The sequence below is a fragment of the Thunnus albacares genome, chromosome 19 (genome assembly GCF_914725855.1).
Source record: "Thunnus albacares chromosome 19, fThuAlb1.1, whole genome shotgun sequence".
NCBI lineage: Eukaryota > Metazoa > Chordata > Actinopteri > Scombriformes > Scombridae > Thunnus > Thunnus albacares.
In genome coordinates, this window is record NC_058124.1 from 13,329,675 (window position 1) to 13,343,254 (window position 13,580).

The 13,580-nt window shown below is 42.1% G+C and overlaps 1 protein-coding gene across 37 annotated transcripts in view; it reads right to left on the bottom strand.

The window, feature by feature from the left end:
* clasp2 (cytoplasmic linker associated protein 2) overlaps positions 1 to 13,580 on the bottom strand; it is a 60,286-nt gene that overhangs the window by 44,493 nt on the left and 2,213 nt on the right. For all 37 annotated transcript variants that reach the window (XM_044335352.1, XM_044335323.1, XM_044335351.1 and 34 more), the window contains exons 2-6: positions 8,865 to 8,943; positions 5,534 to 5,637; positions 4,707 to 4,798; positions 1,488 to 1,563; positions 615 to 712 (exon numbers count right to left, since the gene is read on the bottom strand). In XM_044335352.1, the coding sequence (XP_044191287.1) occupies positions 615 to 712; positions 1,488 to 1,563; positions 4,707 to 4,798; positions 5,534 to 5,637; positions 8,865 to 8,943 (449 nt within the window). The remainder of the gene's footprint in view (positions 1 to 614; positions 713 to 1,487; positions 1,564 to 4,706; positions 4,799 to 5,533; positions 5,638 to 8,864; positions 8,944 to 13,580) is intronic.

Below are 13,580 nucleotides of genomic sequence, written 5' to 3' on the forward strand. Positions count from 1 at the left end.
CTCAGATCTCACACATGGGAAAGAAAGAGAGAGAGAGAGAGAGAGAGAGAGAGAGAGAGAGAGAGAGAGAGAGAGAGAGAGAGAGAGAGAGAGAGAGAGAGAGAGAGAGAGAGAGAGAGAGAGAGAGAGAGAGAAAGAGAGAGAGAAAGAGAGAGAGAAAGAGAGAGGGGGTCACTGTGCTTAGAATAACCCTCAACCCAACACATGTAACCAGGACGACCAAAGAAGGACGAAACAACTCAATGGACCTCTTCAGATGACATAAACACACACTTTCTGATGAAATTTTCCCCCAACTCAGTTACTCCACCAAACGCCTTTGTACCCCCATCTGCACCCTCCCACCTTCTCCCCCCCCTCCCCCCTCAGTCAGCATTGTGCTCTGGATAAAAGTGCCTCTGTGTGTGTGAAGGGCAGAGTGGTGCATGGTGTGGCCTGGGACTGACAGAGTGCCAAAGCCTCGGGACCCACAGAAACCTCCACACAACTCATCACTGCTTGGCAGAGTGCACACACGCACACACACACACACACACGCAAAACACACATATACACATAGACCATCAGAGCTCAGAGAGACAGAGGTGATCAATAACTGACACAAAATAACTCACCGTGCAGCAGGCAGTCCTCTCTTTCCCAGGTCGGCCCTGACCCTCTCTCCAACGTGACGATAAACATCCACCAGCGTTGCTGTGGAGGCCTCACGTACCTACAGACAGCAGACATCGACCACTTTAAAACCTTCCACACACACACACGCATACTGTGCAAAAAGCCATCTGAATGTTTATCTGCGTGCTCAAAACAGTAAAATGATGTTCAATTTTCCATCAGTCATTTCATAAAAAATTACACCCTTTCTCCACTAACTGGGATTACAGAAACTAACGAAGGGTTGTAAACGTAAACACACATTAAAATATAAACCCTTCAGGGCCCACTTTCATCCCCGTGATGGGAGACATCTGATTTGCTAGTTATATTGTGAGTACTGTTGTGATTGGGTAGAGGGATGCTATTAAAGGGATTCTCAGCAACTGAGGGTGGGCGGGCCTGCTGAGGATGTCGATTGGTTGGGACAGTATGTGGGTAGATAATCATTGGGTAGACGATAGGAGCAGATTTCAGCTTTGGGGTACAACTCCACAGGAGGTTTTAACAACCTCTCTCTACCGTTCTCTCTATCTCTCGCTCACACACACATTTGCACGAAGATATTAAGAGCTGGTACTGTTGTGTGGGTTAATAGCTGGGTGTTGGCGCTCATGATTCAGCAGTGAAGCGGAGTGGGGGACTCTACAGAGCCCATCTCCTCACTAATAACAGTAATAATCACAGTGCCGCCTAAAGATGCCTGCCAACACACTCGGGATGCTCAGAGCTAAACCACAAGCCTAGCTACAGGCTGATACAAGGAAGAAACAAGAATCTCTACACACTCATACTGATCTTGTATCAAACCTGTAAAGTGTTGTGTCTCTTACCTGCGGGTTTTGGTCTCCAGTCAGAGAGCAGAGATGAGGAACTATTTTACTGAGGCTCAATGGCTGAGCTCCATACCTGAAAGAGAAGTTAAAAGGAGAGAGTTAAAGGGGATTTAAAGTTGTACTTGTGCCTCCTCAAAAATCTAACTACACGTGTGGGTTATGGCGGCTATGGAGACGCAAGTTTCTCCTACAAATTTCAGGATGCCAGTAGAGATGAGTGTAGACGACATTAAGGAAGTTGAAGAAGTAATCTCAGTAATCTTCCCCTTTTCAGTAACACACATCTAGCAGATTTATCTCCACAGCAAAAATTCCACTTGAAAAAAAAACGTAAACGCAGTGATCACTTGGCTGTATTCAGTATTCAGACGAGGTGAAATGGACATTATCTGGACATATTTCCTGTTTGTAAGCACATGTATAGTGCACTGTCACTCTATCTCAAAGTGAATGAAAGAATGTAAGCAGTATGTCTGTTTCTGTGGGTAGTATTTAAAGCACGATACATCCATCTTTACTTATGACAATATAAAGCATGTATCGATGTCTGATGAAAACCTTGCCCCTCAAAAATGAAAGATGTTCAGGAAATAAGAAAGCAGGTCTATTTTCATTAGAAGAAACTTTATCAGCAAAACGATTAAAGACAAGTGTAGAGTGTGAACAGCATTTCTGCAACCTTGGGCATTTGGGACTTTCAGCATCTGTCACCATGTAAACTGTACTAATTTTGTCATCCTATTTTTCCACACTGTGCTGTTGGCTATCTTGGTCTATTCTGTACACATAACATCTATTGCATGTCTGCCGATCCTGGAAGAGGGATGCTTCCTCTGTTGCTCTTCCTGAGGTTTCTTGCATTTCTTCTTTTTCCTAATCTTTCCTCAGTTTTTCATTATTCAAATCAAGGATCTAAGGACAGAGGATGTTGTATGATGTACAGATTGTAAAGCCCCCAGAGGAAAATTTGTGATTTGTAATATTAGGCCGTATAAATAAAAACTGGACCTGACTTGACATGTGTAAGAATTTAACCTCGTACAAAATATGGAGCTATAACAGATCTATGTCATGTTTTACAGTTAAGTTTAGTAAACATCTTTAGCTTTAAAATCAGGAAGCCACCTAGCATTTAGCACAATAGTGTCACTTTTCATTAGCACAAAGATGCTAAAATTACCACTGCAATGCTAAAAGGCCAGATTTAATGTGTGTGGTGACCTAAAGGTGGAAAGTACAGTAAACTAAAACAAATCTGCAAAAAGATATAAACTGCAGTCGAGCTGCTGTCAGACGAGATGTAGCAAGCGTCTGTATAATCTTTATGTTTAGAGGTTTGTTTACTGACAGGATGGGGGAGCTTGTAGAATGCAGGATAACTATGACACAGCAGGAGTCACACACTTTGTCTTTAGAGTCGTTGCTTGTGCGCGATCATACAATTTATTATGTTTATAAATGAGCAGAGGAGAGACAAACACACATAAAATTTGCTATTAATAAAGTAAAAAGGCATGACGCACACAGCCCAAAAAACTAAAGAAAAAGAAAGCAACTAACCATGTGACATTACTGAACAATGCAAGTGATGATTCATAGGTTGTGAGAAAAAATTTTGTCTAGTTTAACAAACAGGCCTATTTCTAGTAAACATAATTATTTGCTCAGATGTGATCTCTGAGACCTCCTGTGGTATGGAGACAAAACAAGGTCGTCTGTATTGTAGCTGTGCATCATTTTGTATGGATACATTCAAATGTGTCAATGTGTAAAAACGTTTTGATCAAATGAATTCAAATGTTTGAATGTGTGAAAAAATATCTGAACAAATGAAAAAGATTTGCACGAATAATTCCCGATGTGTGAGAAGATTTACACAAAGGTTTGCAGTTACACAACTATCAGTTTGTGGGTGAAAAAAGTTCACCTAGAGCTCAACTGTATGTGTGAATATCGAGTTTACAGCTATGAATCAAATCTAAGAATACAAATCAAACCTACAATTACAAGTACTTTTGTCCCATATTTGTCGCTTCCTACTGAATAGCCAATGTGGATGCTCTGAAACGCTGGGGGTGTGTCCGCTGAGAGCACGCCCCAACTGAACAGCCTCTGAACTTATCAACGCTCATGCTGAACGCTCTTATAAAAATACACAATTTAAAATAGGCCTTGTTTGAAGGTGTGGGACAAGGAACGTGGATATTTTAAAAATAAAGAAACATTAGGAGCCGCTGTTTAATTCAGCAATAATAAACATATTTTGTGGGTAAACGAGGACTTATTTTAAAAATGTAACTTAAATGAGTAGTTAACAAGCGATCCATCACCGATGATCGTTATGTTAAATTGTCATTTTTCCCCCCCAAATCGAGTTCGGTGGTAGCGTTGCTCCTGTGCTGAAAAGTCGCAAGTTACTACACTTACTGGGTAGTTTTACAAACTTTCATTGGAGACAGCTGGGATTCACGGATAATCCGCTGTTACTGGTGAATGGGGCTGTTATCGGACAATGGTAGCGCTCAAGGAGTTACTTCAAACCCAGCTGAAACGTCTATAGCTCCATTGTGGCCACCCTTGAAGCAAAAGCCTCTCACGTCGTGCTTTCTGGTGGTGAAGTGTTACTCGACAAATGCTCTCCTTCTGCCCGAGGACCTCCCATCTGAACAGCCAGCGCTGAAGCTGGAGCCGGAGGCTTTAACACCGACTCTACCTATCAACAGACGCCTCAGCTGGGTTTGAAATAACTCATGAGAGCATGTGAGAACTCACATTTGGTCAATTGAGAACGGATTTTTAAGTCTGTCTGAAAGCTACAAATAGCAGCATGTATGCTCGACGCCTGTAACATCATATGACAAGAGTGGTGGTGCCTTTCGTAGCACGTGTGCCACCTTTACAGAGTCACACAAACACTTAAGAGGATTAATCCTGGAGACTGAGACTGTGTGTGTAGTTCTTCAACAAACAAAATGGGGCATGCTCACGGAGGGAAGTAGTAAAAGCACATGAATGTCCATCAGAAATCTATGAGCTGATTTAAATATACCAAGGTGTGTTTTTAGTTTTGAATTCATATCAAAAACCAATTTAGACCTACTTCTAAGACAAAAACATCCCCAAGAAATGTCTAGAATTAATATCTTTACAGTTTACAATTTGCTTTTTCACAGCTTATCCAAGAAGTGATCCAGAATAAGAAAGGAAGTTACTCACGTGTTGAGCGTGGCACTGAGACAGAGGCAGAGTCCTTCTCGACTGCGGAAGTTCTTGTGTTTAAAACTGGTAAGTAGCCTTTCCCAAACGTTCTGGACAATGAAGGAGAGGGAGAGAGAGCAAAGGATGGGAGGGAGAGTGAGAGAGAAAGAGCGTCAGTAGGAACGAGCGGCAGAGGGTCCCAGCAGGTAGCTTGTCAGGAGTTGAGAAGATTACAGAGTACAAAGGAGGTTACAGTCTGTGGAGATGTGCGTGTGTGGTGTGTGTAGATAACACAAAGCAGAGTGGAGATGAAGCCTGTGAAATTCCTTAAATATCCATAAGAGGGAGCCCGAACATAGAGCACTTCTCAGCTGTAGTGGGCATCTATTATTGATGTGGAGGAGGCTGTGATTTGTCTGCTGTCTCCGTTCTGCCTCTTAATCGTGTATTTTTCTGAATAACTAGTCCTGTAAACTATTTCCCTGAACTAGAGCTGTAAGTAGTGATTGTTTTATTTATTGATTACTCAAATGTTCTTTTAGTCAGCAAAATGTTAAAAAAAAAATGTGGGAATAAAATGGCATTCACCATTTCCACGGTGATGTCTTCAATTTGCTTATTTTGTCTGACTAGCACTCCAAAACCAAAAGATTTAGTGTCATATAACAAAGAAAATGTTATATTAGCTGCTTGAAATCCATTAAAACAATAATTTGGCTACATCTCAGTGATACCCCAGTTTCACCCAGTATTACATCTGATATATAATACCAAAGGCTTTATCTCCTCAGGGTCCTGAGACTGATTTGACCGTATGTGTATGTGTGTTTCTGTGTGTGTCACACCATGGGCGAGGCAGTCTGCTCCATACAGCGAAGGATGAGAGCTTGGCTGTTCTCCCTGACCTGGTCCTTCCCATCACCCAGCCTGTCCACCAGGGCTGGCAACACTACAGACAGAAAAGAGATGGACATGGGGAAAGGAAGTGAGAGAGGTCAATACATGGAAAATATAATTTAACGTACAGTATTTACATCAAGTGAAAGAGAAACAAGGCCACACATGACTGAATCTCTACCAGACTAAAGCGCCAAAAACAACAAAGACTGCCCCCAAGTGGAGTGGTTCTAAAGCACAGAGGTATACAAAGATACATGCTCATCATTAGTTAAGAGTCAGTGGGTGTGTGAGACAGAAATAGACTGAAACTCATTGTAATGTTAAAGCTTGAGCCATACCACCACTGACACCATGAGCTCTGACAAGACAAGAGGACAGAGAGGACAGGAAACGAGGAAATGGGCCGTGACTAAAATAACGTCAAGATCATCAAACGCTCTCATGTCATTTCCACTTTCTTCAACGCACAACTGCTCCAGCAGCGAGGTCGATGTAAAGCAGTGACGCACAGAGTAAAAATAATATAGAGTGAGAGTTTAAATGCCGACTTCCAATTAACTAGAAGGTATTTTGGTAACTTCTGTTGGTTACTCTGAACTTCTATGAAATGAGGATCAGTAAGGGCTTTAAGTGTATTTTCAGCTTTATCAGAAGGACAAGTACTTGACAGCTTTTTGTGTAAAAAAAAAAAAAAAACCTGCCATTTTTGGATGCTAATATGAAAAAGGCATCATCTGTGAAGAGATCATTTAAAGGCTAAGTCTGGTGATCATCTGTATTTGTCTTATTATTAACAAACCCCACAAAAACACCAAAAACCAACAATGAACTGTTTCTCCGGCCATGTACTGTTGATGTGTGCAAAGCCTGATATATCTTATTCCTCTGTCCCGTCTATTAAAAACACATCACTGAGCTACAGAGTTGCACTGGCTAACTTGTTCCTTCATTACGATGGACGTGGGCACTGTTTATTTTCAGTCGCTCCCACATACATCACACCACCCTACTGCCATAAACACTATGTAGTGCACTAAATCTGAGGTTGAAAATACTCCAAAAAAAGAAATATCTACTCATGTTTTAGTAACATTGCTAAAAAACTACAGAGCCCAGCTGATTTAGGCTCTTTTTCCTTTTTTTTTTTTTAATGAAAGTATGTATATTTATAACCCATCTTTAAAAATAAACATCTTAGTATGGGCTTCTGGCTGACAGCCACAGACATGGAAGGGAAGTCATAAATTAGATGAGAAATGGTCTAAAGCCTTGTTGGTTCTGTTCGGTTCATGAGATTTGTTGATAATAACAAAACCACTAAATATTTCCAGCCTTAACCTTTAACTCACAAGGAGAGGCTGTCGTTTAAATGGCCTCTTTTAGTCAGCAGCACATAACCCTCTTTAAACAGACAAAATGCCAAATCTAGCGAGTCTTTCTCTGTTTGACCACCAGATGGAAAAAAAAAATCTAACTTTCTGCATTACATAAAACTAAAAATCGCCCTTTGACATTCACACAAAGAGATAAACACATGCACAGAATGGCAACACACACACACACACACACACACACACACGCATGCACACTCCCACCCAAATTCCTCGTCAGTGAGGGGAGTGATAGAGTGATGTCATCTTTCCTTTTACTGTGTATAAGTGCATGTGCGCGTGCATACATTATGTTACCATAACAGCTGGTTGCTTTGGCAACAAAGACAATACTCAAACAGAAAAAAACATGACAGGGGGGCATTGTTGCACATAACGTCATCCGCTGTAGTAAAGATCAGAACACACAAAGAGAGACACAGTTTGCTCGTATGTGGCAAGTTGATTCGTTTTGTTTCATCTTCTTTTGTTTTTGATTCATGTTTTCAACGAGTCAATCTTTTAGAAAATGTCAAATATGCCAAAGCACTGACTTGTGTCATCTGTAAGTTTCACTTCCACCTCTACTTCACATCTGGGAGTTACTTGGTCAACAGCACAGTGTCAATGCACACACAGTGTAACGGAAGCAGCCTTGTACCATGAGTCAGTCCTGTAGATCAATACAATCAGTCTCAGTGATCTCATCTTGTTCCCCTAAGTGTGCGCGTGTGTGCGTGTGTGTGTGTGTGTGTGGGAGGATTTTGGGTGCAGTGAGAAGAAGAGAGAGAACGAGCACAGGAAAGGAGAGATGGAAGTCAGATGGAAGGAGGGAGATTCCAGCGGTAGCTCAGAGAGATGTTTTTCCCATCAATCTGAAACACACACTTTCATCACACACATACACACTCATACACACAGGCAGGCCTAGACAGTGACCGAGTTATAGAGTGAGAGAGTGTGTGTGTGTGTGTGTGGTGACAGAATTTGCACAGTGTGACAGGTCCAGTCATCCCAGAACTGCACTGCAGGGTTGAGTGTGTTTGTTGGTGACAAGAGCAAGTCTGGCTGAGAAAGACAGCTGGTGACACCTTAAGCTGGCACACACGAGGACTGGCACTGACATAACACACACACACACACACACACAGAGTGAGAGATAGAGAGAGAGAGCGTGAAACCTGATACAAGATTTAGTCTATGAGGTCATATGAATGTGAGGTGTGGTTTTTGGGGTGTAATGGGCAGAGCTACATTATGGCAGACAATTCAAAGCCTAAATATAGAGAGTAAAGGATGGATAATAGAGAGGGGGTGGTGCCAGGCTTTAGAGCAGTGCTGCTGGTCTGTCTCAGAGGAACCACAAAGTGGAAGTGAGAGACAAAATGGAAGGACATGAGTCAAAACGCTGAAGAGTGTATGAAACAAAACACAAAACATCAGACTTCTGCGTTACACAGAGTAGGAGAAGTATGTGTGATGTGGTATATTGTTATGATTGTCACTATTTTTACATTTCTCAGTTCAGAAACTACTTGGACTTGAGCCAAGAGGGCAAAGTCATTCTTCACTGCTCAAGATAATGGAAGGAGCACTTAGAGGGAGACATTTACTTTTGAGCCTGATCAACAGAACAAAGCAGGTAACTTTTAAAATCCCTTTTCCACAGACTGACACCAAATGATAACAATAAGTTATGTGTGTTTGTGTGTTGGCGATGAGATTGCTGAAAACAGGTTTGTACAGGTTTGAACAAGTTTGTCACCTATTCCACGAAAAAGGCAGAAAGAAAATATTGACAAATCCTGCTGACGTTCTGTGTGTAAGCAAAAAATATCATGAATAAGGTCCACTGTGCAGCCTAACATAAAGGAAATTCAGGGTGAGTAAAGGTTGAATATCTCACCTGTTCCCAGGTATCCTTTGAACCGCTCCCCCATGCGGTCCACAAACGCACCGCAGATGTCTATTCCCAACAATGCCACCTACAAACACACAGTGAGAGACAGACAAAGGTTATAGTGGGTCATACACATCATTTATGAGTGGATTCAGGTAAATGACATTTTACTGTACTATGTACGTTTTGACCAGTTTCAGTGTCTGCTTAGTTTTTTTTTTTGGTATTCCAACTCCAGAGGTTCATGCTGCTCCGGTCTCCTGGATCACAGACAACCTTGCCAGATGTATTCAGCACCGACTGTGTGTCAGACACAGTGGTAAGCAGTACTGGATCCCCACAGGAGACTGTCCTGTCCCCTTATCTCTTTACCCTGTACACCTCAGACTTCAGGTACGACACGGCGACCTGCCACCTACAGAAGTTCTCCAATGACTCTGCAGTTGTTGGATGTATTGGGGGGAGGATGTGTCAGAGTACCAAAGGGCGGTTGATAGTTGTGTGGACTGGTGTGAGCTGAACCACCTGCAGCTCAACATCAGCAAAAACAAAGGAGCTGGTGGTGGACTTCAGGAGATCCAGGATTCCTGCTACTCCTCTTTCCATTAGGGGAGATATGATGGAGATGGTACAGAGATGGAGATGGAGTACAAATACATGGGTGTCCACTAGGCTTGTGCCGACTGGCAATCAGATCGTATGTCGATGACTGAAGGGATGATCAACAATTGTTTTTTCCTATGTTGATATGAGGCAATTTTAACTAACTAGTGTTATTCGAGTAGCGTAGCTCCTTTAAGGGATAGCTCAGTACGTAGATTGTGTGCGTAGTGAGTGTGTGGTCGAGAGACACAGAGAGAGGGAGAGAGAGAGCGAGCATGTGTGACGGTAAGGCTGGTAACCGGAGCAGAGAGTATGAAGTCAGCAGTACAGTTGTGAACGTAGACGTGCAATATGTGTACAGTTTAGGCTATCTGTCAGTGAATAAATGCTGCAACTCAAGACCCAAGCCAAGTTCCCATGTCTTGCTTGTCACCTGCTGATTAAAGTGAAGGGAGTTAGCACCGAAGGTAGCGATAATGGGTTATTCTCATTTTAGTGACAATCTCAGCTGCTCCTAAACAGAGAACGGAGAGATGTCTGGCTGCTGAGTCTCTACCGAGTATGTCAAGAGTTGTGGCACTCCCGATTATGTAATCTTGTCGCATCCTCTTTATAATATCTGTGTAACAGCAGCTCATGAAATCACACACCGATGATTTGCACTTTTTCACCAAGAAATTGAAGTTTATGGCTTGACTTAAGACAAATGTGGAATAATAAACTTCATACATGATATTTGTTATAGAGACCTCTGACGGTCCCCTTTCGTCATCTCTCTGATTTTATCTCACAGTGGCTCAATCTTTTAAGAATTACTGGCTTGTGATATGACTTGTATGGAGAAGGTATACTGGATTTTTTTGCTGGTAGAGTTGAGTTTTCCACTGTGTTTCTGATTAGGATCGCATCCCACACTGTGCTGTGCTCCTGGAATGCTTGTCTTGGCAGCGCTGCGGTAGAACTGAACAGTCCAAAAAGAAAATCCATTAAAACATTATTCTCCTCCGTCCTGCCCCGAGCGGGGAGTCAGACTGCAGTTCTTCCCTATTTTAGTCAAAGGAAGAGCTGAGCCAGGTAACAAAAGAAACAAAAAGTGAAGGGGGGGGGGGGGGGTTGAAGAAAAATACAGGAGTGAAAGCCAAGTAATACCACGGGAAAACAAAAATCACCTGGAGAAGAAACATGAGCTCTGGGTCAATATGATGACGGCTTCATACTGAACTAATCTAGGGGGGGAGGTGGAGGGGAAGAGGAGAGGAAAAACAGCAGGAGAAAGTAGGAACAGTACAGGAAGGAAACAGCCTTCAGGCCTCCCCTCCCCCCTCCACCACCCAGCACCCCAACAAGCGCCCACAACCATATGTCATCTTCCCATGGAGACAGAGGGATAGATAGAGGACAAGAGCTGGAAGGGACTGGGCTTGAAATCCACCTTGGAAGAGAGAAATTGAGAATTGCTCTATGATGAAAAGGGTAAAAGGGAGGAGAGGGGAGAGAAGAAAACCCAAATGACCACTTTTATCAGCCAAAATACTAACCAACACCGGGCATGTGGACAGAGCAGTCTCTAATGAGCATGAAGCGACACACACACACTGCATCTCTAGACTTCAGGACTCAAAACATCAGGGCGACTGAGGTATGCAAGAGGAAAAAAGAGTAAATATTTAGCCCGGAATCAATGGTTCTTTGTGAAGACTGAGACTGGTGCATATAGTGGCTTAGCCTGCTAATTCGCATACCATGTACAGGGTTAACTCTGGTTTCTAGAGAGGCTTAAAAGCAAGTTTTAGGTGGAAAAAACAGGATCCAAGGCTCACACAGGAACACTCAGCAACATTTGCAAAGATACGTTACAATTAACAGGAAACAACTAGTCAATTAATCCATTACTTGATCATCATGAAACTTGCAAACAGTTTTGGCGATCGATAAATACATGATAGGTCACTGATCAAGCCAAACAATTGCCCTCAAATGTGAGGATTAAGAGCTTTTCTCTGTTTCATATCACTGTAAATTGAATATCTTTGGGGTTTTGTACGGTTAAAGAAGATGAAACCAGACATGTGAAGACATCATCTTGAGCTCTGGGATTTTGTGATGAGCAGTTTTCACCATTTTCCAACATTTTATAGCCTATTTATAGAATGATTGATAATGAAAATAATCATTTGCTGCAGCCTTAAGGATTTCTGTTGGTTGGACAAAAAAAGCAAAGTAAAGGTGTCACATTGGTCTCTGGGAAATTTCATAGACTAAAGATTTGGTCACTAAATAATAAATCAACAAATAATACTAACTCACATCGCTACTACAGTGACTGGTCAGGTGCTCAGAGACAATGGGGACTATAGCTAGGACGGCTGTAGGTTCAAATCCCCGCTCAAGCTCTGTTGCTAAATCTATTCGCACTTTCATCTTTGTGATAGCTGTTTAATTGATGAGACAAATTGCTGTGATACAGAATTTTGTGGTACGAAACAATGGCAAACTATGCCTGTGTTTTGTATGGGGCCAGATTATATTAACCCATTTAATTACCATATTGGCCTAGATACATTTAATTTAAAAATGGATTTTCCCTAGCTCACAGGAATAAGGCTGGTACCTATGGTTACCAGGGATGGTGGCTCCAGAATGGGAAAGACATAGTATACCTTGATTTTCTGTGTGTGAACTCTGTGATTTGATCAAACTATGATAAGCATCTGGATCTCTTCTCCGTAGCCACTATTTCACTGACAATACAGCAGCCAAAAATGTCCAAATGTAGATAAAAACCACCGCCTGCCTTTGTTTAAAACCTTACTGCCCGAGGCTAAGCTACCTTTGCTGAGTGTAGTTCATCAGTTCCTACAGCTGCTTCCCACTAAAAAGCTGCAATCAATTCCCTTCACTGGATGTTCCTACAATGAAGCACCTGCAGGAAGAGTTGAGATCTTAGGAACAGCTGGCCGACACAAAAATATGTTCATTGTTTAAAAGAGAATTAGTAATATACTGATGCTCTAGTGGACAGATTTAACCAATAAACGTTGATTGTACAGTGTTTGGTGTGTTTTTGAATTATATCCTGAAGCTCATATCCTTTATATGTATGAATAATTTAGTGCATTTGACACTGCATCTTCCTTTAAACTAAATCAGTCTGGCCAGGGCTACCTCACAGCAGTATCAGTCCTCAATCAGTCCAGTCAGTGTCCAGTCATCTGGCCCTGCTGCCCATAAAAGCACCCTGCAATATTAATGCCTGCTGTATGTCTCACATAGGCGCTGAGGCCTCTGTGATGTTGTGAGAGCATGTGTGAGATAAATATGCCGCTCCGTCTCTTCATAGAGGAAACAGAGAAGAGGCTCAGAGGATGAAACTGACTCATTGACAAAATGCACCAGACAAGGACAAAAAAAGAGCCAGACAAGGACAGAGAGAACCGAGCCAAGGGGTAGTAAAAACACTGCACTTGATCTGTTCTGAAAAGAGCAACTTAGGCGTGACGGTCCCCTTATCGGAACATTTAATGCATTTATGAGTCGTGATTTGTTTTCCACTCACCTTCCCTTAACCCATTTATCACCCCAGTCCTGTATTTCTCCCTCTATCTCCTCCTTCATCTTCCTCCTCTTGACAACTCTGCATCATCTCTCAGTTCTTCCATATCTCCGAGCTGACTCAGCATCTTGCTTACAACCAACCCCTCCTTTCTTTTGCCCGTCGGGTAGCCCATCGGCATCACTAAAAAGCCTGCTGTGTAAAGGCCTCTGGGGGTCACGACTCACTCGCACATCACTCCCAGACACTGATCTGAGCTGAAGTTACTGTCTGTGTCACCTACATTAAAGAACAAATCTGAAGAAAGAGAAACATTACCTCTTTACAGCTAGGAATGGGCTTCATGGAGGCAGACTTGAAAGTAGTAACGGTTTACATTTTCACATCAAACATGGCTATTCATTTGAGAGACAACTGACAGGGGCATTAGGCTGATTACTACATAAATTTCGACCACTTTCTTCACAGTTTCTGTCACCAGAAAGTAACTCAGATCAATAAGGGAAGTTTTCTTATTTTGAAAAAATAATAATAAAGAAAGAAGATAATAAAAATGTTTTAGATCT